General features: G+C 41.8%; 1 protein-coding gene across 1 annotated transcript in view; it reads right to left on the bottom strand.

Moving 5' to 3' along the window:
- ppfia4 (PTPRF interacting protein alpha 4) overlaps window positions 1–26,351 on the bottom strand; it is a 907,198-nt gene that overhangs the window by 120,466 nt on the left and 760,381 nt on the right. The window contains exons 5-8 of the mRNA XM_068057116.1: window positions 24,942–25,058; window positions 10,166–10,387; window positions 8,107–8,253; window positions 5,449–5,583 (exon numbers count right to left, since the gene is read on the bottom strand). Of these exons, the coding sequence (XP_067913217.1) occupies window positions 5,449–5,583; window positions 8,107–8,253; window positions 10,166–10,387; window positions 24,942–25,058 (621 nt within the window). The remainder of the gene's footprint in view (window positions 1–5,448; window positions 5,584–8,106; window positions 8,254–10,165; window positions 10,388–24,941; window positions 25,059–26,351) is intronic.

Genomic DNA, 26,351 nt, shown 5'->3' with positions numbered 1-26,351 from the left:
CAGGAACCATTCCAGAATCTATAGAATTTTGGAAGATGATCACCAATGCATCCACTATCTCCACAGCTACCTCTTTCAACACTCTGGGATGTAGAATATCCGGTCCTGGGACTTATTAACCTTCAGCCCCATTAATTTCTCCAATACAACCTTCTTACTAATACTAATTTCCATCAATTCCTCATTCTCCCTCGTCCCTTGGATCTCTAATTCGGGGAGATTTCTTGTATCTTCCTCAGTGAAGACAGATCATTTAGCTTCTTAGACATCTCTCTATTCCCCATTATAAACTCACCTGACTCTGATAGTAATGGATCCACATTTGCCTTAGCCAAATGTTTACTTTTTCCGTATCTATAGAAGCTTTTACAGTCAATTTTTATGTTTTTTACTAGTTTACATTAATATTCTATTCTCCCTTTCTTAATCAGTATCTCGGTCCTTCTTTGCTGTATTCTAAAATCCTCCCAATCTTCAGGTTTACTACTATTTCTGTCAACTTCATAGGCCTTTTCCTTTAATCTTATACAATCCTTAACTTCCTTTGTTAGCCACGCTTGACTGTCTTTTCTATTAGGGTTTATGTGCCTTGAAGGAATGTATAGTTGCTGTAAACTATCTAATAATTATTTAAAAACTATCCATTGCCAATGTACTGTCATCCTTTTAATATATTTCCCCAATCCACCTCAGCCAATTTGCTCCTCATAACTTCATAATTTCCTCTGTTCAAATTTAATACCCTGGATTCAGATTGAACTACCTCACTTTCAAACATAATGTCAAATTCTATCATATTATGGTCACTCATCCCTAAAGGTTCTTTTACAACAAGATTACTTGTCTGTTATCTCCACAGATCGTGATTGACTGGCTAAGTGTTTCCGAAGTCTGCGGATATCATCAAACATTTAGTGCAGATTTTACCGAGGACAAATGGCAAAACCTTTTAGATGCTGAAAGAAAATGAGGTGAACTGATTGCGTGGCTAACAATTGATGTATGAAAGTTGTGCAAATCAATATCTGTAATAAAGATAGAAGTATTTACTCTGGGTAAATTAACAAGGCTCTAAACTGTAATGGCTTAGATAGAGCATGCCAGGATTATATGGGTTTAGTGGAAGCGTAGAATCTTTTGGAAAAGAGACCATTCAGCCCATTCTGCCTGTGCCAGCTCTTTGAAAGAGCTATCCAACTTCAGATACAGTTACAAGAATTTAAATTAATGTCCCCCTAACACTAAAGGTTGAGGCGTCAGTACAAAAGCAAGAAGCATTTCAACTTTGGAATCCCATCGAGCGCCCTGGGGCTGAGTGTCAAGCCTCTTGCTCTGGAAACAATCAACATCTTAAATATGGAAGCTTCTGTGCCCTTTTGTTTTACAAAGATGCTTCCTGCTCATGAATATGCAAAAAATATAATGCAAATGAAATTAAAATAGTATAAATATAATTGAGAAGTTGAATGTCACTGTAACTTACTTTAAAATATTTCACAGATTTTAGGTACTGCAACAATTCAAAATATAATGAAGAACAGGTCTTTGAAAAACTATCATCTTTAAAATGCTGAATAATCTGTGAAGCTAACATGGTATGGGGTTGTATTTATCCCCTAGGATGCTGTTGGAGTACTTGAATATTTTAAAAATTAATTCTTAGGATATGGGCATCACTGGCAAGGCTGACATTTATTGCTCATCACCAAATGTCCTTGAGAAGGTGGTGGTGAGTCACCTGCTTGAACCTTTGGAGTCCTCCCACAATACTGTTAGGTAGGCAGTTCCAGGATTTTGATGCAGTGAGAATAGAGAAACAGCAATGTGTGTTTAAGTCAGGATGGTCTGTGACTTGGAAGGGAACTTGTAAGTGATGGTCTGCACATGCATCTGCTGCCCTTGTCCTTCTGATGGCAGAGGTCAGCGGTTTGGGAGGTGCTGCTGAAGAAGTCTTGGTGATTTGCTGCTCTGCATCCTGTAGACAGCACGCGCTGCTGATGAGTTTACTCATTAGCAGCAACCACTTCCGAGAGGTGACAAAATCTTTGCTTCAAAGGCTGACCTGGCAATGTAACTACTAAGCTGAGTAGGTGTGCAGCCACCCAGCGGCCTGGAAGGTACCATGCAGGCCTTGATCTGAGTTAAATACTGCACACATGCGCCCATGCAAAAAATTTAAGTGTACTGCACATTGAAAAAACTGTCCAAGCACAACAGCTAAATTTTACAGGGAACACTGGTGACCATCCATACTTTGTGTACTAGGCTCTTTGTTAGCTGGAAAATCAGATGTTAAAGCTTGCTTTTCTCAACTTATTTTTTACTTAAAGTTTCTTCCACCTCTACAATGTATGGTTTGCTTAGGAGAAAAAAGGGGCAAGTAAATTAACATTTTATATCTAAAGAAGTAGAAAAAAGAGTTTGATATGTACAATAGGTGCTGAAATAGGAAACAAAAATGAATAAAAGAACAACGGGGGAAGAAGAGAATAGGAGAACAGAATGGCAGTTGCATTTTAATGTAAAACTTGGCCTCGTGTTCACTTTAGTAGTTTAGGGTTAATATTACAATAAGAAAACATATAAACCTCTAACTTTTATTACTGTAATATTGTTTACTTCAGCGTCAGTATTTATAGCTGTTTGTGACTCTCAAGAATAAACGAACTTACTGTCCTTCTCCACGACACATGGTTTATGGCTCCCTCTCTAATACCTGTGCCTCACCATTACATTACACTTCAACATACAATTTATAGCTTTCTCACTCAAACAGAAACTATCTATTCCATCCCTTACAGAAAATAAATTGCAAGGCAGTGACAGACATTTCAAGAGATTTAAGGAATATTAACAATAGGAGACAACTTGCCTACACCATAATTGGGAAGGAAGGGCAGATGGTGAACTGTAGAGCACCAAAATAATGACAGGACTACTGCTTCAATGTTAACAACTGGAGCTCAGTCATGAATTTAGCACATGAACCGCTCCCTGCAGTTTTCAGTGGAAGTTGCACGATGAGCTAAGCGGAAGTTGACAGGTACTTGTTAAGAACTACATCTGAGGTTGGTTCTAAAAATGCTAAATATTTACAACTTTTTCAGCATGGAAATAAAGGTCACAAAGGGATTTTTGGAAATTTTTTGTACTCACTTAGTGTGTCTTGTAGTTGTAAATTAGGGTCAAGTTCCAAATGGTACCAGTTTAGTATTTCAATTGGAAGAATCAGATTTTTATTGATCTGCGTGAGCAAAATCCAGAGGTGTAACAAATTTTTTTTTTATTCATTCATGGGATGTGGGCACTGCTGGCCAGGCCAGCATTTATTGCCCATCTCTAATTGCCCTTGAGAAGGTGGTGGTGAGCTGCCTTCTTGAACCGCTGCAGTCCATGTAGGCACACCCACAGTGCTGTTAGGAAGGGAGTTCCAGGATTTTGACCCAGCGACAGTGAAGGAACGGTGATATAGTTCCAAGTCAGGATGGTGTGTGACTTGGAGGGGAACTTGCAGTTGGTGGGGTTCCCATGCATTGCTGCCCTTATCCTTCTAGTTGGTACAGGTCACGGGTTTGAAAGGTGCTGTCTAAGGAGCTTTGGTGCGATGCTGCAGTGCATCTTGTAGATGGTACACACTGCTGCCACTGTGCGTCGGTGGTGGAGGGAGTGAATGTTTGTGGATGAGGTGCCAATCAAGCGGGCTGCTTTGTCCTGGATGGTGTCGAGCTTCTTGAGTGTTGTTGGAGCTGCACCCATCCAGGCAAGTGGAGAGTATTCCATCACACTCCTGACTTGTACCTTGTAGATGGTGGACAGACTTTGGGGAGTCAGGAGATGAGTTACTCGCCTCAGGATTCCTAGCCTCTGACCTGCTCTTGTAGTCAAGGTATTTATATGGCTACTCCAGTTCAGTTTCTGGTCAATGGTAGCCCCTAGGATGTTGATAGTGGGGGATTCAGTGATGGTAATGCCATTGAATGTCAAGGGGAGATGGTTAGATTCTCTCTTGTTGGAGATGGTCATTGCCTGGCACTTGTGTGGCGCGAATGTTACTTGCCACTTATCAGCCCAAGCCTGGATATTGTCCAGGTCTTGCTGCATTTCTACATGGACTGCTTCAGTATCTGAGGATTCAGGAATGGTGCTGAACATTGTGCAATCATCAGCGAACATCCCCACTTCTGACCTTATGATTGAAGGAAGGTCATTGATGAAGCAGGTGAAGATGGTTGGGCCTAGAACACTACCCTGAGGAACTCCTGCAGTGATGTCCTGGAGCTCAGATGATCCAACAACCACAAAGATCATTGAAAAGTGTTAACCAACTAAATGAAGGTCCCTGGTAAAAAGTCATCATAAAGGCCATTGGACATTGCAACTTCAGTCAAGTAGAGATATCCAGAACCAGTTTTAAATGAGCAGTTTAAAATCAATTAGAACAAAAGTGCTTTAAAATAGTTGATTAGTGAAGCTCTATAGCTGTGTCAACTGTGAGATGAGTGACAAATCTTTAATTAGTTAAGCTTCCAAACTTCAGACAAGAGACGATGGGCTGGACTTTATGAGCTCCCCTGAGGTGTGGTCGAGGCAGGGGGCCCATAGAAACACGACGGTGGCGGGGTGTTGGGGGGGGGGGGGCCTGTCGCCAAGCGATCTTGCCAGGGGCGGGATAGGCGAATGACAGCCTTCTCGCATGGAGGCCCTTAAGTGGCCTTGTAAAATGGGACGCCCCCTGCGGGCTTCGGGGGGTGGATTGCAGGGGGTTCCCTCCTCCGTGGGCAATCTGTGGTCTATGGAGGGCCCCAGCTGGGAAACAATGCACCTCCCAGGAACCCTCCCCCTGGGCTTTACAACCACCCCCCAAACCCCCTCGCCGGGGCCTTCCAGATTGGCTCCGGTGACTCCACTTCACTCACCTTAGGTCCGGGGTTCCAGAGCGGGGCCTGGGTCCAAGGCCTCTGCAATACCAGCAGTGGCCACCACTCCCCGTGGTGTGCCGCTACTGCTGAGCTGCCGACCTTGTGATTGGTTGGCAGCTCTTGGAGGCGGGATCCCTATTTTTAAAGGGATAGGCATCCCAGTGCGGGACATAGACAAAAAAACAGAAAATCGCTCCGGGGGAGGCACAAAAATACCGCGGTGGGGTCAGGCCCAGTGCTGGGAGCCCTGCCTCCTACACAAAATCCAGCCCTACATATCACAGGCGGATCTGTGCTTTTTCGTTATATTTCCAGAGTGTTCTTTCTGTAACTTGTATGGCAAAATAGTCAACTGTGTCACTAGTTTCTTTTTACTATAGATCCAAGATCAAGAACCCAAACTCAAAAATCTTTTGAAAGAGGAATGGGAAATGTGCAACTGAATCAAGTTGCTAACAGGTTGCTTTTACAAACTTAATTATGAGATTTCCCTTCCTTTTTGAAGACCGATTACCATGACAACACACACCTTAGTCAATGCTGCAACTCGCTGGGCAAGTTCAGCCTCCACCTCAGGCAAGGTCTCAGCCTTCCTCATTGTTTGTTGCAGCCTTTGCTCAGCCAACTCCAACAGTTCCTGAATATGTCGATTCTTCTCTTCACTCTTTGTAGAAGAGAACAGCAACATGTTGTAAATGCATCAGTGCCACAGTAACTTTCATTCTGCTGACAGATGTTCCAACATTTTACATCCCTTTCTGCAAAACTGTAGGAAGCACTTAGTAACAAACCACAGCCCACATTCTGCACTCTCAACCATCTGAGTCAGTCTCTTAAAATTAGTCTTGAGACCACTCAGCATTTGCATCAGTCCACTCTGAACTGATTCATTTTAATTTTTAAAAATTGAACAAGAAGTGTTCAAGACTACTTCACTATATAAAGAGACTGTTGTTTAGATTTCGATTGTTCTTCTTCAATATTGTGCATAGAACTAAAAGAAGAGTTTTTTGTTTAATTATATCTTAAAGGATTTTTTTCTTATTTCTTCTCTCTCTCGGACTCCTACAACATGCATCACTCTCCCACTGAGTCCATGACCAGAACCTTCCCCTTTAGCACATGCCAATGTCTCCATTTCTTCATATGTGGTGATCTGTCAGAATCTGGTCTAACTGACTCCAATTTTCCCTTTGCCCTTGAGAGAAGCACTTGGCTCTCACCTCTGCATCAAGATCTGGTTGAGGTATAGATCTCGAAGTCAGAATAATTGTGAGAGTGAAACCGCACCATATGGAGCAAGTAAACCAGCATGGTTTGCCCTCTGACTCCATCACTTTCATTCCATTTGAAGATGGAAGCAAAAAAATTACATTTCAAATTACAGGCCCTGTAATTTGCATCATATGAATTTTAAACACCTGAGTAAAAATTGAATATAAGCAAAAATGGGAAAACTTGTGGTATTTACATACAATTAGCATTTAATCTTCATTTGCATTTCATTATCATTAATAGATGAAGGCCATATTAAGATAAGTTAGTCAATTCATTTATTATACATTGAGAAACAGTAAGCATTAAATCCTGCAGTGTGACTTGATGTTATTTAATTCTGCATTTTGTCTACTAATTTGTAATGAATGTTGGTGACAGAATCTAGAGCTGTAAAGCTAAATGCAGCACTTCACATTTACTTTTACAACTAAAATTAGCAAAGGAAAATATATCCAAATGATTATAGAAGTGTAGATGTACTCTGCAGTTGGATCACCGCTGTTAGCTTCTTTCTGCCCCTATATTCACTATCTGCTTGCTCCTGGAAGGTAGTTGTAATAATGTTGAGTGGGCTGTGCTGAGTGGATCTTTAAGAATTGGTCCCAGACTACTTTTTTATTTCTAATATTACAGACACAGAACATACTTGTTCTCCATCTATTGTTTTTTTAAATAAAAGCCTATAATTTTTTGACATAATAGCTTGGTTTTAATTCCTACCTACATATAGAATAATGAACAGTATATATATACTTGAAGTACCTTTGGGACAAATGACATTTGCCCTGTGTCTGTAATATTAGAAATAAAAAAGTAGTCTGGGACCAATTCTTAAAGATCCACTCAGCACAGCCCACTCAACATTATTACAACTACCTTCCAGGAGCAAGCAGATAGTGAATATAGGGGCAGAAAGAAGCTAACAGCGGTGATCCAACTGCAGACAAAGCAAGGCAGTGACCCAAATCAATAAGACAACCAAGAGGTGGAGCTTCCTCTTTCTCAGCTGAACACCAGGGACCACGTCTTCAACTCAAACATAAATCATACCCAGAACAAGCACAATCACATCAAACATCTTCATGTACCATCGTACTCCTTCTAAAAGAACCAAGTAAATCAAAATGTACAATGGTTCAGAAAATATCTTCCTTTTATTATTGACAAAAATAAGCAGTAGGATATGGGAACCAAGTGACGTTGGAAAAATCTAAGTCACATCATTGGTTGAATTTTGTGTCACTGATGCAACATCACCAAGTTGGCTGTCGTATTCCTATGCAGAGTATTGTGGAACAGTGTTGATGTGTGGGATTTTTTTTAGTTAAAAGTGCTGCTGACTAGTCAGCCTGGCATCACAGAAGGTCAGTGCACTAATTCACTGTGGCAGGGCATAGGACCAAATCAGTAATTTACTATATGATGCGTTTCCCATCTTTGACAGGTTATTGGGGAACGGGCATGCATTTTTCCCATTGCGGGTTGAGTTAACCCAACCTACTACTGTGGGCCTTTGCTGGCAAAAACTGTCAAGCAAGTCATCTGCCCTCTTTGTATTGGAAGAGAGCAAGAGATGAAACAGTGCAAGAGGTTGAACTGCACACAAAAGAGGAACAAGGGGAAAATGAGAAAAATCAATGACTGGCCATGACACCCAATTAGAAGAAGTAATTATCTCCTAGTTACATCTGTAAATGAACCATAGTCTCGTAGAGCACATTTGTATTTTAACCGCACCACCTCAATAGCAAACTATTTTTATTCATACAGCAATCCTTGAATGTTACAGTGAAAACATGCCAAACGGTAGGAGTGACTGTCATTTTACTGTTACCTGTTGGAAATGGGGAAGCTAAATAAATAGCTTCAACAATCACATTGATTGTTTTATCAACGGCAAACATTTTACCTGACGATGCAGAGACTCTTTATTTGCAAGCTCATTTTCAAGTTTGTCATTAAGGTCATGCACTGATGTGGACTCTCTCTGTGCAGCTAAATAACGCTTTTCAAGTGTTGTAATTCTTTCCTCCATGTCTTCCTTCTGCGCCATTGCCTAAAGCCAACAAAAGAGTGCTAAATTAATACTAGGACACAACAGAGCTCTACAATCCTTGTCTCATTTGGTAGCACTCTCACTTAAGGCCAGAGGATTGTGGGTTCAAACCTCTTGAAAATTAAGGCTGACACTTCAGCACAGTACTCAGGAGTGCTCTGCATTATCTGAGGTGTCATCAGGTGGATGTAACAACTCCAAAGATAACATTTGAAGAGGTGTTGGGGAGTCCTCCCAGTCCCTGAGCCAACATTTATCCCTCGATCAACACCACTAAAACAGACTAACTGGTAATAAATACTAATAAATACTAACAGCACTGTGTGTGTACCTACCCCACATGGACTGCAGCAGTTCAAGAAGGTGGCTCACCACCACCTTCTCAAGGGCAATTAGGGATGGACAATAAATTCTGTCCTAGCCAACAACGTCCTCATCCCATGAACAAATAAAAAAAAATTACCTTATTGCTCTTTGAGACCTTGCTACATGTTTGTATGCATATCAATAGTACATGCACTTCAAAAGAAAAGATACTTTATTGGCAGTGAAGCACTTTGGGACATTCTGAAGTCATCAATTTCTTTACCAGGGTTAGCACTGTGACTCAGAATCAACAAAATTCCCCCAAAACACAAATTGTTCAACTGATTAATTTTGCCATTCATTCCAAAGTGCATGTTATTTCTTTTGGTGATGAGGCTGAGAACATTAATTACAGATGCTCAAGCACACCAATACCAGTTAAATCATATTATGTTCTCTTCATCCAGTAAATTGGACAGTTCAATTCAAACCTCAACACCATTTAGTTTGCGTTTCCTATCATTGGTTGCTTTCCACGGCTTGAATCTCATAACACCAACATTTCCTCGAAATTGGGTACTATTCAAATTTCTCCAGGAGGGGCAACTTTCCTCTATGTTAGGTGTAGCAAGATTGTAAAGTGCTTATGATTTCTCTACATCTAGAGCACCAGAGGAAATCCTGTCCCTGATAAGTTCCCAATCTGGGTTTGGTGATCACAAATTCAATCTGGGTGTCATAGAAGGTGTTTAAGCAGAAGCGGTTTGAGGTAGTAGAATAACTGTTGGAAAGTCATCTCGGCTCCCCTCATGCATGCAACGGTGCCTGGTTAAAGAGTGGCTTTAGCAGAGGCCCAGGCAATAGGATGCTTCCTGCTCCCATGGTAGAGCAGTGGAGTGCAATAAGGAGAATAAACAAAAGGAGGAAAAACAAGGAGCAAAAAAAATCTGAGTTACTGTGATCATAGTTTAGGATTATGAAGTGGATGGCCGCAGGGTCTCTCTCTCTCTCATTCTATTTACTTCACTAAGAATATCAAATTTGAACTTGAAAGATGAAAATTCTTCCTCACAGAAAGGAACAGTCAACTTTTGCCATTGTCTCACATACTATATTGGTCTGTTCAGAATAACATTACCAGACTACCAATAACAGGCCTGTTGCTCTTTTGATCTACAAATGGCGTGCCCCAACAAAAGGAGGGAACAAATAATTGTAATAGTAGGGGGAAGTAAAATGCAGAATACCTTTGACCTTTTAGTAATCAATGGTAGCAACATTAAACATGCAGTAATATGAAACCATTGATACATAGCAGAAAGTTTAATCACATTGCGATCCTTTTACCCAGCACCAATACTAGGGAAGCATTCTCAATCATAACTCAGTGCAGTTTCCACAAATAACCTTATGTAAAAATGTTCACTCTGAAGGCTCTTGATACTCAAAAAGAGGAACAACGAGGCTAATTAAAATATGCAAACAGTTGTAATTTTTTTTCACATTTCAGATGAAAACATTTTTCATTTCCACAATGAAGAACAAAGACAAAAACATATTTCAGATTATCAGCATTTTAAACTATTTGAACCCAATCACACCTCACCTCCCTGATGTCTCTCTGATACTTGTTGTTCATCTCCTCTGATCTGATCAGATCTTTCCTGGCAGTGTCCAAGTCTTCCTCCAGCTCTGCCACTCGCGCCGATAACGTGGACAGGCGTTCTTTCATCTGCGTCACCTCAAAGTTCTGTTTCTCCAATAATTCCTGCATTTCCACAACCTGACTAACCTCATCATTGGGATCAATGGAACCATTTGAAAGCCTCTGCAATGTAAATGGCAGAACAACACGCATTATGTACATGATGATCTATACATACTCAAAATAGAGGACCATGATAATTAAGAGATATCACTTTGAACATGAAAATGAAGCATCACTTAATAAAATCAGCTTCTTATTGAAGTGCTGACAGTGATCAATTCAGGCATATTTAAGTTGTTTTTACTGACAAGCAGGCTCCCAAATCAGGTTCAAATACAAATTGATCTACTCTGTAGCCTTGTAAATTACCATGTCAAAGGCTAATAAACCATAACCAGTGAACATTTAAATTTTTCACATTCCTTTCATACGTCTTCAACCTACATATTTCTGCACAAGTCAAGCAGCACAATTCTCAGAAATGGAAGGGTGAAATATTAGTTGTCAGCACCACCACAAACAGCACAATTTGGAGTTAGCAAGACAACAAAATGTGATAGAATATTGTACAACTTGCAAGAACTTAGAGAAACAACCATTTTATTGATAAATATAAATCTTAAATGCTTAACAGAAAGCTTCTCGGAAATGTTCCTGCTTACTGAATGATACTGTTATATTTTGAGGCAATTTTCAATGCATTATGTTAGTGGGAAACCGAGTGACTGAAGTATGTGGAGTGTGCAGCATAGAGTGATCCGGAACAGAGCACTTCGTGAACCAACTGCTAAGTTGGGAATTTGGTGCAAGTGAGAATTCGGTGCAGAGGAGGAAGGAGGTGCTGCTTTTTATTCTTTTTGTTTTACCTCCAGTAGCTGGTGAGTGTTCTTCATTTGTCTCCAATCGAGAATACTGTAACTTGTTATTACTTTCCTTAACAAGTTACTCATTTAGTAATCAAATAAATAAACAAGGTTAGACAGACATGGCAGGGCAAGTGGTGTGCCATGACTGCAACATGTGGGAGTTTGTGGGATGCACTGCAGTTCCAGACAATCATATCTACGGTAAGTGTCTGCAACTTGAACAACTTCAGCTCGCAGCTGCTGAGCTGGAGACCGAGCTGCAGACATTGTGTGACATCAGGGAGGGGGAGAGTTAACTGGACACTTGGTTCCAGGAGGCAGTCACACCCCTTAGGTTAAGTAGACCTTTAGAGTTGGAAAAATGATCAGGGACAAGAGGGTGTGACTGCGAGTCAGGCAGGTATGGGGATCCAGCATGTAGTGATGGAGGAGCCTCAGCCCTTAACTTTGACCAACAGGTATAAGGCACTTACCGCCTGTGTGGATGAGAACAGGGACCTTAGGGTAGATGAGCAAACTGATCATGGCACCATGGCGCAGTATGCCATTCAAGTGGGGGAAGTGAAAAGGAATGTGGTAGCGATAGGGGACAGTATAGTCAGGGGGATAGATACCATTCTCTGCAGCCGCGACTGGGATTTCCAAAAATTGAGTAGCCTGCCTGGTGCCAGGGTTAAGGACAGCTCCTCGCAGCTGGAGGCCAACTTGGAGTGGGATGGGGAGGATCCAGTTTTCATAGTTCACATAGGAACCAAATCATATGTAGAACGATACATAGGTAGAACTAGGAATGTTGAGGGAATTTGAGAAGTCAGGATCCAAATTAAAAAGCAGAACCTGAAAGGTAATAATCTCTAGATTGTTACCTGTGTTACGAAAGTGCCTCTGTTTTGTTAAATATATTTTTTGAGGATTCATTTTTGAAAGATTGAAGAATTGTTAAACTTTGGGGTTTTCAAAGAGGGTCATGTAAAGGCCACTTGACTTTGAAAAACAATCCCTGGAAATGTTTTTGAAAAGGGGCACTGAGAGATCTTGTGAGGAAAACAAACATTTCCGGGAAACCACCTGACTTCCAGCAACAACAACAAGCCTTTCTGGGAAACCACCTGACTTCCAGCTCAATAAACTTTGGACACCTGGAGAAGTTGTTTACAAAGAAGTAACAGGTCAGGATTGATGGAGGTTGACCTCTTGTTGTCGGTTTCACTTTTGAATTGTTTTGAGTTAGGGTTGAACTGTATAAAAAGGGAGCGAACTTCTAAGGGGAAAAGAGAACTTCCAAGGAAAGAACAGAATTCCCAAGGAAGGAGAGAAGACCACAACACAGCTCAGCTTTCCAGCACCTCTCTAAAAGACCCTGAGAAGTCCACTATGTCAACTCATCTTGTCTCCTGTCTTTGAAGAAAAGTCTGCTAAATTAATTCTCAACACCGCCTGAAAAGAACTGTTGTACTTGGAGGCCAGACTGTATGCCAGTTTTGGAACACAACAGATCTCATCTGCTGTTGCTTCAAGAATGAGCAAGAGTGTTTTTTTTTTATCTTTTTTTTTGTAACAGAGCTCTAAACAACAATCCTTTTTATTTTTCCGGTTAACCGGTGTATGTATATGAGTGTGAGTTTGAGGGACTAAAGTAAAAATGGAACTTTAATATTTCAATCTGTGTGTTTATGCTTTACTTCATTATTGGTTAAGACTTGTTTTATAATAGACTGATAATTTTGTTGTTTATTAAAGAAACCTGGTTGGTGTGTTATATTCTGGAATAAAAATAGAGTCTATGATTGACCGTATCGGTAAGCAGGAAAACATTTAAATATATGTTGTGACCCTTGGAGAAGTGGAACTAGAATAAACAATGCACTCCTCCCACCTTGGTCGTAACACCTGAGCCATGTACCAATTGGCATAGGGTCAAGCAGATTAGAGAATAGAATGCATGGCTCAAAGAGTGATGTAGGAAAAAGGGGTTTCATGGGACATTGGCACCAATACTCAAGAAAGACAGAGCTGTTCTTTTGGGATGGGCTCCACTTAAACCAGTCTGAGTCCAGTGTCCTGGCGAATTGTATAACTAGGGCTGTGGATAGGGCTTTAAACTAAAAGGAAGTTCAGGTGAAGGAAGATTTAGAAATCTAAACAGAAAAGTTGAGACAACAGAACAGTGCAGCGATTTAGGTACAAACAAGCAGAGAGGGACAGGAAGGGACAGACAATTTAATGGTAATAGTGGGTCAGTGATGAAGGTTCGTGCGAATATAGTAGTAAACAAAAATGTCTCTTTATCCAAATGCGTGAAACAGTCACAATAAGATAGATGAACTCGTGGCACAAGTAGAGATAAATGGTTTAGATCTCATCCCCATTACAGAGACATGGTTACAAGGTGACTAAGGTTGGGAAATAAATATTTAATCAATAAAAAATGTCGAAAAGATGGACACAACGGAAAAAGGAAGAGGAGTAGGCCTAATAGTAAAGGATGACATAAGGACAGTAGTGAGAAAGGATCTTGGCTCAGAAGATCAGGAAGTAGAATCAGTATGGGCAGACAGTAAGAATAACAATGGTCAGAAAATGCTGGTGGAAGTAGTTCATCGGCCCCCGGTTATACTGTTGGATGCAGCATTAAGCAAGAAATAAGTGGAGCTTGTAACAAAGGCAATATAATATTTGTGGAGGACTTTAATCTTCATATAGACTGGACAAATCAAATTGGCAGAAGTAGTTTGGAAGATGAGTTTGTAGCATGTTTTCATGACAGTTTTCTGGAACAATACGTTGAGGAACCAACTAGGGATAAAGCTATTTTAAATCTAGTATTAAAAACAAAAACTCAGCAAGAAAGATCCATCCAGGATTTACTAGGGAACTTAAGGATCATATTCAATTAAAAAAGGTGGCTTATAACATTGCAGAGTATAGTAATAAGCCTGAGGATTGGGAGTGTTTTAGAAACTAGCAAAGGGCGATGAAAAAGTTGACATAAAGATTAAACATGGAAAATGGGAGTAAACTAACCAAAAAGATATTAACAGATTCTAACAGCTTTTACAAGTATATAAAAAAGAGAGTAGCTAAAGTAAACAATGGTCCCTTAGAGGCAAAGACAGGAGAAATTATCACGGAGAATGAGGAAATGGTAGAAACGTTGAACAAATATTTTATGACTGTTCACTGCAGAAGACACAAATTATATACCATCAATAGAGAGTAACCAAGGGGTTGATAAGAATGATGAACTTAAGGTAATTAATATCAGCAGAGAAAAGGTATTGGAGAAACTTAAGGGACTAAAAATCTGACACATCCCCAGGACCTGAAGGCTGACATCCTAGGGTTCTAAAAAAAGTAGCTGCAGAGATACTAGATGCACTAGTTATGATTTTCCAAAATTCCCTAGATTCTAGAACAGTCCTAATGGATTGGAAGTTAGCAAATGTAACTCCAGATTCAAGAAAGGAGGAATAGAGAGAACAGGGAACTATAGACCAGTTAGCTTGACATCAGCCGTTGGGAAAATGCTAGAATCTATTATAAAGGAAGTCTTAATGCACTTCGAAAATCAAAGTACAATCAGACTGACGTCAGCATGGTTTTAGGAAAGGGAAATGGTGTTTGACAAATTTATTCAAGTTTTTTGAGGATGTAACTAGTAGGGTCGATAAAAGGGAAACCAGTAGATGTAGAACACTTCGATTTCCAAAAGGCATTCAATAAGGTGTCATGCAAAAGCTTAATATGCAAGATAAGGGCTCATAGAGTTGCAGTAATATATTAGCACATATAGATGATTGGTTAATGGACAGGAAGTAAAGAGATGGAATAAACAGGGCATTTGCCAGTTGGCAGGCTGCAACTAGCGGAGTGCCGCAAGGATCAGTGTCGGGGCCTCAGATATTTGCAATGTTTCTTAGTGATTTAGACGAAGAGACCGAGAGTAATGTATCTAGGTTTGCTGATCATACAAAGCTAGGTGGGAATATAAGCTGTGAGGAGGACATAAAGAGGCTGCAAAGACATATAGACAGATTAAATGAGTGGGCAACAAGGTGGCAGATGAAGTATAATGTGGGGAAGTGTGAGGTTATTCACTTTGGTAGTAAGAATAGATAAGCAGAATATTTTGAATGAGGCGTGAAACTTGTAAATGATGTTCAGAAGGACTTGGGTATACTCATACAAAGAACACAGAAGGTTAGTATGCAGGTACAGCAAGGAATTAGGAAGGCAAATAGCATGCTGGCCTTTATTGCATGAGGATTGGAGTACAGGAATAAGGACATTTTGCTGCATTTGTACAGGGCTTTGGTGAGACCGCCCCTGGAGTACTGTGCTCAGTTTTGGTCTCCATATCTAAGGAAGGATATATTTGACTTGGAGGTGGTACAGCAAATATTCACTAGATTGGTCCCTGGGATGAGAGGGCTGTCGTTTGATGAGAGACTGAGTAACTTGAACCTATACTCTCTAGAGTTTAGGAAAATGAGAGGTGTTCTCATTGAAACATACAAGATTCTGAAGGGGCTTGACAGGGTAGACACTGAGAGGTTGTTCCCCCTGTCTGGGGAATCTAGAACACAGGAGCACAGTCTCAGGATAGGGGGAGATCATTTAGGACTGAGTGAGGAGAAATTTCTTCACTCAAATGGTTATGAATTTTTGGAATTCTCTACCCCGGAGGGTTGTGGATGCTCTATCTTTGAATACATTTAAGACTGGGATAGATAGATTTTTAGTCTCTCAGGGAATCAAAGAATATGGTGAGTGGGCAGGAAAGTGGAGTTAAGGCAAAAGATCAGCCATGATAGCACTGAATGGAGGAGCAAACTCGAGGGGCAGTATCGTCGACTCCTGCTTCTATTTCTTATGTTCCTATGTACTGATGTATTTATGCCTGTTCTGAAAAAGGTCAGCAAAGTGCTTTTGCCCCTCCTGCCTGTTAGGAATGTTCTTCAGCCAGTTCAGATAAAATGTGGGTCTTCATTTAAATGCAAATGACTTCTCAGCTTGCTAACACAGGTCAACGATAGATTTTTACATAGCTGACTTGGCCAGAACATCTGCCCGAAAACAGGAAACTGGTGAGCCCACCCTGTAAGTATAAACAGGGCAGATTCAGGACAGTGAAAACTCATTATTCAACCATTTCAATTGGATGGCTCTGTACATGGTTTCTATAAATGTGGCACTGCTCTGCGGGTGGGGGTGCATGAGTGGTTGGGAGGGGGTTTATGCTCAGAATTCTAAATTTCAATCTTATGACTGGCAGGTAACCAGGGGAGCTTCTCAATACTTTTTTTGGTGGTTGTCAATGTAGTTGCAGGTGAGGCATCAATTGTTATAGCTATTCTTATATGTCGATGTAAAGTGCTGCCAATTGTTCAAGAAATCCTGGAGAAGAAGCAAAGCCCACAGTGGAGAAAAGTAAGAGAACAGTTGAGAAAAATCAGGTATTAGTCGTGAGGTGAAGCCAAGCTCAAGTTTGAAATGCCTGAGGAGTTATCTGTACTCAAGGATCTGGATTCCATTGATGGCACAGAGGAAATATTAGCTTCAATGGGATTGAGTGAAAAACTAGTGTATTGCAATAACCATAAGTGTATTTTAAAACCCATGTATGTTCTTCTTAGATAATGTTTAATTAAACATCTTTCTTCTAGATTGCTTGATAACATTTTACCATTTATAAAAAATGAGTAGCTCTATTCAACACTCGAAGGTACAAAATAAGAGTCCAAAATGGAACAATGGCAAATATACCATGTAAAAAGTCTTGTAGCATCACTGAAGAACAAACTAACGAGGATATTTTACACTTAATTTCAAAATTATATTGTGAGTAATCTGCACTTTTCAAATATCATTTGATCTCTACATAAAAGACAGACTTTTGGATCGATAACAGTCAAATAGAAATTGATTAAGCATAAAGTTAGGATGAAGTTCTAATTAGAGGTAGCTTTAAAGAAAGGAATGCAAAACAGGCTACTTACAGACACTTTCAGTTCAATCAAGAGGATTATTCTAACTCTCAGAAGCTATACAATTAGTATATAAATAGATTACTGAATGGCAAAAGGTGAAAATGATGCTTGCAATATAAAAAGACCTTTGCTTTGTACAAAGCTGATGCTAATTAAGATTTTAAAAAAAGGCAATGCACTCTAACTTTGTGATGGCAAAGTACTGAAGAACATTTCTGGAAGTTACTTTTCATACTCCTTAACAACCTATTTTTGCCAGCTTATTGGCATGAATTTTCGATTTATAGTCAAATCAACATAAGATTGGAAATCACCAATGGATTGGAGAGTTTATTTCCTTCTCTGTATTTTTGACCATTGCTTCAGGAACAGAACTTAACTAAAATTAGTAATCTCAATATTTGTAGAAACCCTGATAACCTGGCAAAGGTGATCTCATTGGATCGGCCCACCAATAATGCTGCTGCACAGGATTTATATCATAATGGAGTTCTGGGCCTGTTATTTTAAACAGGAGTGAAATTCTAAGAAAATAATACATTTTGATGAAGGTAGACTTGTACTGTTGCTTTAGAAAGGATTCCAGAAGAGCTGGATTATTTAGAAATTTGCATTTATATAGTGTGTTATCAAATTTCTCAGGGTATTGAATGAATTACTTTCGAAGTGCAATCACTTATGGCAAAGATGGCAGGTGTTCTGCGCACAACAGGGTCCTGCAAGCAGCAATGAGATGAATGGCCAGTTTCTCCATTTTTGGTGGTTTGGCTAAGGAAAGAATTTTGACCAGGATACTAGGGGAACTCTCAGCTCTTCTTTGAATAGTGTTGTGGAATCTTTTACATCCACCTGAAGCACTGGAACAGGAAGCCTGGGCCTCAGTTTTCTGCCTCATTCAGCACCTTCAACAATGCAACCAAAGCTGGAATTTTACGTTGGGGCAAAGACTCCACCCACTGGCCAAAACGTCAGGGGCGAGCCCGCCTCCGCCAGGCCTGGAAGCCACGTTGTAATTCTACATGGCCCAGGCCCTTAAGTGGCCTTGGGCGGGACTTCTGCCCCTCTGAAGCAGCAAGTCCCGCCTCCAAGAGCAGCCAGCCAATCAACGGACCGGCAGCTCTTCAGCCCCAGCTGCGCCACCTGGAGCAGTGGTCACTGCTGGGACTACACCCAGCGAGAGGAGCAGCAATGGTGGAGTCCCCAGAATTGAGGTAAGTGGGGTGGATTTTAAGAGCGAGCTCAAAAAATGGCATCCCTCACTCCAAAGAGTCAGCATAATCTCTCGCATGGCAGCTCATTTAAACAGCCATGATGGCCCACCCTCCCCCCCAATCATGTGGAGGGGTGGGCTGTCTGTCCCTGGCTTTGTGCAGGCGCTGACACCATTTTTAAAGGGAAGCCAGCCCTACTGGTCAATTTGAGTTTTTAAGGCAGTATCCCCCCCAAAATTTATTCAATAAATTTCTAACGCCCTTTTCCCACCCCCCCAATAACAATTACATTAATTATTTGCCCTTCCCCCCCAAAAAACACTTACCTTTTAAATCCGACCTTCTCCCCGACCCACAAACTGCACAAAGTTTAAAGTTCACCCCTTCCCACCATCCCATACACCCATTATGTTTATTTGACCCCGTCCCCCTACCCTGCACTGAAAATCTTACCTCCTCTTCCCTCCTCACCAGTGTCACACCGGCTTTCCCCAGATGGGAAATTGCAGGCGTTGTAGTGACGGCCGCCGCACTGAGGATCGCGGCGGGCCTGGAAGATGGAAGGTAAGTTTATTTAAATGCATTCAGTTTATTGATTTAAATATTAAAATTCTGGTCCGATTGCCCAGCACTGAATAGATCAAAAGAAAGATGGTAATCCTCTGACTGTCTCTGCTGTGCAGCTGACCAGAATTGCTCTGAGCACCGCGGGAGAATTTACTCATCAAGGCAATGTTGGGCTGCAGGTGAAATAATGAAAATGCACACAGGCAGCAGTTCTTCTGGGTTTGAAAACACTTAAATACCTCAAAGATGGTTTCCGAACTCCTGGGAAGTCAGCATATCGGTTTTCAGAATCCAGGGGTTTGACTGGATGAGAAACCAGCCTTCATGTAACTCGGAAGCCAGTAAAAATCCACAAGAGAAAAAAAAATTGCCTCCAAGCCAGTTGGAGAAGGATAGTACTGGAGCTAATCTTTACTCAGTCTAATATTTATTTAGAGTGAAACATTACAAGCATATTCCTCCTAATTCAACTGCACCCCAGTTTTAGTGAGTGTCTCTTTGTATCTGATCAAGTAAAATCCCAATTAATGCTCTCAAAGTCCATATAATTAAATACAATTAACAGCCCACTCCAAAATGGTGTCTGGTAGTATGGAAGAAGAAAAATGAAATTAGATGGAACTTTTGAAACTTCTGATAAAATGGGAAAAAGGGTAAGGATAGTACAGAAATTTAATAAAAACGGTAAAATTAAAAGTTAAAATAAAAAGGAGGGGCTGGAGAAAACAGATGGGAATCTAAGGTAAAATTGTTGCATTAAGTGGGCTGAATTTTATTTGGATGCCGTGCAACTCGGTGGCGCCCTTTCAACTCAGCACAGCTCCCTCATTTAGCGGCCGCCGCAGAGCCCCCGCGATATTATGCACAGGGGCTCATCAGAATCACGGCGCCGAGCCGCCCTCTCCATATTACGTGGGGAGAGGCGGGACATTTGGCGCAGTGAGAGAGTTTTTGACAGTTGTGTAGCAGGTGCTGGGGCTCTATTATAAGCGCCCCCAGCACCTGCTTCCTGACAGCTGTCAATGAATACTTACCTGACTACTGAAGAGTGGGGCTGTTGTCAATCTGGCAGCAAAGCAGAAAGTGCTGCAAAAATCCAGCAGGTCAGGCAGCATCTGTGGAGAGAGAAGCAGAGTTAACTTGTCCAAGTTCACAGACCTGAAAGTTACCACAGCACTTTCCGCTTTGCTGCCACATACTTACTCTGCTGTGTCCCAGTGTCCTATGAAGTTGCGATCCTCTTCTCCCACTCAAGTGTAACATTCCTTCTTGTAGACATGCCGCACCTGGGTGAATAATCTTAATTTTGCACATTCCTGTACGTGAGACTTAAATAGACCATAAAAGGTATTACAGAGGTTTACAGAGAATGCACTGACACAAATGGGAATGTACAGGTGTCACAGCAATGTACATACGTCTTTCACTAAATGTTCCTCACCAACATGTGTGTCCTTTTCTCTGTATAAATGATGTGTGCCAGCATGTAACGCCAATGTCACATCCCTTTGCACTGTTGCCTTCTCAGGAGAGCCAACATATGCAATAACATCATTGCCATGCACCATTACTCATAAGCGTCTCCACAGATTCAGTGACATGGACATTGGCTCAGTCACCTGCGGCCTCTAATGGTTTACACAGGGATGCTGCAGATGTGGACTGGTGCACAGTAGGTGAGCGAGGGTGATGTGTGGCTTGCGGAGCTCATGTCAGTTCCTATAGAGCAGAGAGCCTTTGTCTGATAAGTCACTTCCGTACATCCCATCTGCCCTCCCATGCGTCTTACATGTTGTTGGTCCTCAGCGTCCTCATAGTCTGAGGAGGAATCCTGTTGACGTCTCTCCTCACCGTGCCAGGCCTGGCCTCTATTGGGTGCGTAATTGTGCAGAGCAGCAAAGAAAGGAGCTGGCCTTTTCAGTCTGTAGTACAGGCCAGGCTTTGGAGGCGATCTTTCAGCATGCTGATCTGCTCAATGGTGGCTCATGTAGCTCAGTGGTTGGCATTATATCTCTCCTCTGCAGCAATGTTGGGGTCTGTCACTGATTTTGGGAGCCATGTCTGCAAAGGATATCCCTTATCTCCAAGAAGCCACCCCTCCATCTGAGCCAGTTCAGTGAACAGCGGTGGCAGCCGGTTTTGGCGCAAGACCCAGGTGTCATGGCAGCTGCCTGAGAAGTAGTCATACATTCGAAGCAACCATTGAGAGGGCTCCTTTAATGGTGACGTCTGTAGGTGGTAGCCTGGCGGGAGGCCTGATGGCCACATGAGTGCAGTCCATGAACATTACAACCTATGGTTCTCTGGCAATGGTGCCAGAACCAATGGCCCTCTGGGCCTGGCTGTGAGAGTCCGTCCTGAAGCGGACATACTCACTGGTCCTCCAGTGAAGGACATTGGTGACCTCCCTGATGCAGCGGTGCACTGCTGACTGCGTGACCCCACAAAGGTCTCTGATGGGCCCCTAAAAGGCTGCAGAGGCATCAGGCTTGGGAACCGCTGCCACTATGAGGAGCAAAGGCATGGGATGTCCATCGGAGCCCATGGGCTGCAGGTCATCCTTGAGCAGGGCACAGAGACGTGTCATCACCCTCTCTATATGCACAATCTCCTCTGACATTGGTGCTCTGACATCCGATGGCATGTCATGTGGGGCCTGTAGAGGCAAGGCAAACATAATGGCGAGTTCCCCTTGGGGGCTGCTGCTCACGACCGGGGGCCTCTAGTGGATCGCACCTGCCTGTTGATATTGCCTCTGGTGCATACGGATTCTCACATGCAGAGGATCACACAATGTAGGATGAGCCATACCATATGATAAATAAAGTTGAATCCTGCATCTATTCGAAGGTTCCTAACAGGGCAGGGAATGGTGTTGATGGGTACATCAGCTGCTTTCCTGGATCAGCTATGGGGCGTGCCATGGCATTGCCCATCTTGGCCAACATTCAGAGTGGCACAGCATGACCACATCAAGATCCTCCCAGCTGAATCGATGCCCCACCATCCATATAACCTTAATGCTCCTGCCCTTTCTGGCACCTTCCCCACACACAGGGTGCCTAGTGTGCCATTGCCCCCTCACAAACTCAGAGTGTACAATGTTAACGGAGGGATGATACACGGTACCTCCCTTCATGCCAGCACAGCTTCTCCTCCAATAATCCCAGTCCCTCCTCCCTTCCAGAATGCAGAGTTAGACCCTTGCATATTCCCCCCTCCCTCCTCCCTTTAGGAATGCAGTGAGACCTCTGGATAATGGAACTTACCTTCACTGGCGACAATAGCTGCCGCTGAGGACCTACCGGCTTTTCAATTAATGAACGAGACGGCATGTGACAGCCGCTCGTTTAGGGAAAAATCCAGAAGTGTCACGGGAGAGGCGGTGGGCTGCATAATCATCAAAGGTAAGTATTCTTTACCATATGCAAATTGTGCATGCAGTGGGGGTGGGTGGTGGCCGCACTGAGGTCCCGAAGCCTCCGGTAATATGCGGTGGGCCCTTCTCAACATCGAGGGTCGAGGCGAGCCTCTCCCCGCAGCATGTTACCAGCCCCCGCACCGTGAACCACGGCGTCGAAGGGCTGATAAAATTCAGCCCTGTGTTTTAGTAGTTTAATGTTATTATGGTGAGAGTTCTTTACTTTAGAACCATAATATTAATGTTTACTGTCACATGGTACGAGTAGAAAACTTTTAAATATGCAGTTAGCCTTTGGAACCTTCCAGGCCTCTAAGCATTAAAGATTTTAAAATACAGTTACTAGAAGTTACTAGATTTTTCAATCTCGGATACAATGATATGCACAAAAGCAGCAGGTTTCCTTTAGTTATGAGAGTGTAGCAATGAGCTTTTCAAAGTAATTGACTAGTAATTCAATTACAAGAGTGTATTTCATTTATTTACAAGATAAGTGAATTAAAATCATTGACTGTTGAGTTTCACTGATGCAAGCGCCACAGAATAAAGATCATCCTTGAAATGTTCTGAGACTTAGTAACAACTCACATGTCTTTATTTTATCCCTTGCAGCACAAAAGAGATTGTGCATATAGTTCTGTATAAATCTATTTAAACCAAATAGCAACAGAAAATGTTCAGAATACACTGTATATTTGTCAGCATCACAAAAATAGTTTAACATTTCAGTGGGGGCTGAAATGTTACAAACATTCCTTTGGAACAACCCTGTTCTACTTGAACCGTATCCTTTCTTCCCTTTCACATCCAATGACGTCTTTTGCAGTTTCAGCATATTTTATTTTTCAGACTTCAAACATTTTCTTCCAACACCTTTTCTCAACTATTTATAATCAGTTCTTTTTCTTTCCTTCCTGACCTATTGCATAACAGGAGTTCCACTGGATCTCATGAAAATAGCAACATTCAAACAAATGAAAGTGTGAGTGTTGTTTTGAGAAATTAACAGATAAACTGCCCCAGTCCATTTGTCTTGTAATATGTTGTAACTGATAGTGTTGAACTTCATTTCCCACCTACACTGTCTAAACAGACATATGGTTCAGTTCTTTTCTAATGTGGCTGGCCTGGTACATTATTGCATTAAGTATCATATAAAAATAGCTATACAAATGCACACACACTCTCACACAATAATTTGAATGAACCCTCTGCTATTGTGTAGTGGTGCTTGACATACCAATCAATTTATTTTGCATATGAGCTATTGCACTCATTTTCAGCCAAGTTCCTCTTGTATATTGGGGAAGGGAAGAACACATTGCTCCACAAGAAATTACTGAAAACCCCATTTGCCTTGCTGTTGTGCATCTCATCACGTCCCATCCATAGGAAGCTTTGTTGGCATCCCAAACTGGGAGGAAAAAATAAGGTATTTTGATCAGTTTCCTCAATCTCCATGTTGGTGAAATAGCATGACAAATGAATGGCTGTGAAGGAGGAAAGTCATAAATTGGGGATGATTTGGAAAGGTAAGTACTGTGCTAGAACTCTTTGCATGTTATAGCAACTCCAAACTTCCAGCTTAACATGAGCCTAATAGAGATCAACCATGATCTAATTGAATGATGGAATAGGCCTGAGGTGCGGAATGACCTATTCCTGTTGCTATGTTTCTTTCATGACCTCTGACAAAACCCGCTTTCAAAGGAAAATTACTTGCATTTTTAATAAAGCAGTCTTGAGTAATCTTATTTTCGCATTTTAGGATTGAAAGACAGAAAGAAGGTCCAATAAAAAGGATTGTCACTAGATATCTCCTTTTACTTAAGAACTAGAGAATATATAGTTAGATGACATTGCAATATGAACTTTTATTTCACAAATGGAAAGATAAATGAATGTCACATTCACAAATGAGTTATTCAGGTTATTTCATTAATTGAATAGATGCGGATACTGCATTGCTCATCATACTTTTTACTTGATGGCTTTTTACTTTAATTAATCCTAAAATGTTCCATTCTATGTTATTAAACTATTTATAGCTAAAATGATTATTGCTAATATAAAGTCATTTAAGTGTGAATGGCTTCTCTTAGTATAAATCTTCAGACTAAGGCAGGGCTTTTTTGATTTTGGTGGGATTGTTCTCAGATTTCTGCACGATAATTAACTCAATTCAATTTTTAAAAAAAGTTTCCCTTTCCTTCGGGCTCAATTGAAAAAGTATATCGATAATGTAATCTATTCTCTGGAAGCTGACGATAATGTGGAGAAAAGATTGTATTATTGTGCACTATGAGTTTTCAGTCATTTGAGTATTTCTTCAAGGGAGACAGAAAGTTCCAATTCCCTGGGTGAAATCCAATTTTTTTAAAACCAATATAATATACAACAAACCTCACATTTTCTGCAATATTCTAGTGACCAACACTACTACCATGGTGAAAAGATCTTAAAAAGCTCTTTGTACCAAACTGGGAATGATACGGTAATGTTTACAAGTACCCTGGAGAAACAAGGGTCAATAACGCACCCCTTGTACACTTGTGCAAAAGATAAAAATCGTAAATTGTGCCCAAGCAACTAATGGCACAAACTACTAAAGCCATTTACCTTCCACGTGGTCTTCTGAGCAGGTTCTGTGCTGTCTGAAATTTTTAATTCTTCTGCACCCTCACCAGCAGTTGCTTTCCTCTGTGTGTGTACAGTCTGTTGCCTCAGTACAGTCATCTGACAAGAGAAATGTGCAATGAAAGCCTTGCAATGAAAGGCAATTAATGTATGCACTATGCAGATCTCATGTCGCACCATTATTAGAAACTAAACTGCACTGTGTACATATAACTAAGCTGGGGGCAAAGCAACATGTCAGTTACAGTAAAAGGGTTCAGTTAATGTCAAAGTACATACCTCTAAGCGAGAGCTGAACCTGTTTCTAGCTAGGGTGGATATCACCTCGTACAAAAACTATGTACTGCATAGAATCATCAGAGCCAGACTGATCTCCTGGACTAATTTTGAATGCCTGGGTACCAAATTTCATTCACCCAAATTGACCTGGGCTTTTATCTGGTTTTGAGTCTCTCCAAGATCATGGTTTTGGGTGGGGAGGAGAGTTATATATTGTGATACAGAAAGTATCCGCCTGGTGTGCAGATGCGACCAGTATTTTGTGGGTCCTCGGGCTTTAATTAGTATGAGGCAGGACTTCTACCCACTTGAGGTAGGAAGTCCTGCCTAATAGAGCTGCCGGCCATTCAGCGGGCCGGCAGCTCTCTATCCAAGTAGCCCAAGTGGCCACTGCTGGGACTGCACCCAGCATCGCAAAGAACATGTCAGGGAACCACAGAACACAGGTAAGTTTCTGTTGCCTCGCCGGGGTGATCGGTCGGGCCCCAACGATGCAAGGGTGGTCGAAAGGGGGGACGGGGGGTGGTGTGTTGGGTGGTTGGGGCGTGGGACGGGGGGAGGGCGGCCTTCCATCGGGCACAGGGTGCCCGATCATGAGGGCCCCCCCGCAGGCCGTCAGAAAGTCGCCTGTTTTTGTCAGTTGGCTTTTCTCGGGTCTAGGACGCCCACTTGCCATGCATAAGAGGTGGGCGAAGGCCCTTAAGTGGCCGTTAACTGGCCACTTAAGGGCCTTGATTGGCCTGGGGTGGGCGAGCTGTTGTTTGCCACCACCGCCCTATATAAAATGGTGGTGGAGGGGGGAGCGGGTCGGGAAGGACCCCCAGAGCCTTCTGCTCCATTTTACATCACCCCCCACCCTCCTGCCACCATCCCGCTCTTTGGGGGGGGGCGTAAAATGCAGCCCATGATGTTATCTAAAGCCCTTTCAAATACTTTATAGAAAGCAGTAAATCAGCTGGGAGTGAATAATTGAGCCCCAAATATCTACTATGCCATAATTAATGAAAAAAGATTGGTTACATGCTGCTCAGAAACATTCCTTGCACCTCCCCATCCCTTAAAGCTATCTTGGAGCCATGAATCTCCAGCATGCAGCTCCCTTAATGGCCCATT

The sequence above is a fragment of the Heterodontus francisci genome, chromosome 25 (assembly GCF_036365525.1).
Source record: "Heterodontus francisci isolate sHetFra1 chromosome 25, sHetFra1.hap1, whole genome shotgun sequence".
In the NCBI taxonomy this organism is placed as follows: domain Eukaryota; kingdom Metazoa; phylum Chordata; class Chondrichthyes; order Heterodontiformes; family Heterodontidae; genus Heterodontus; species Heterodontus francisci.
This window is presented reverse-complemented; position numbering and strand designations above follow the sequence as displayed.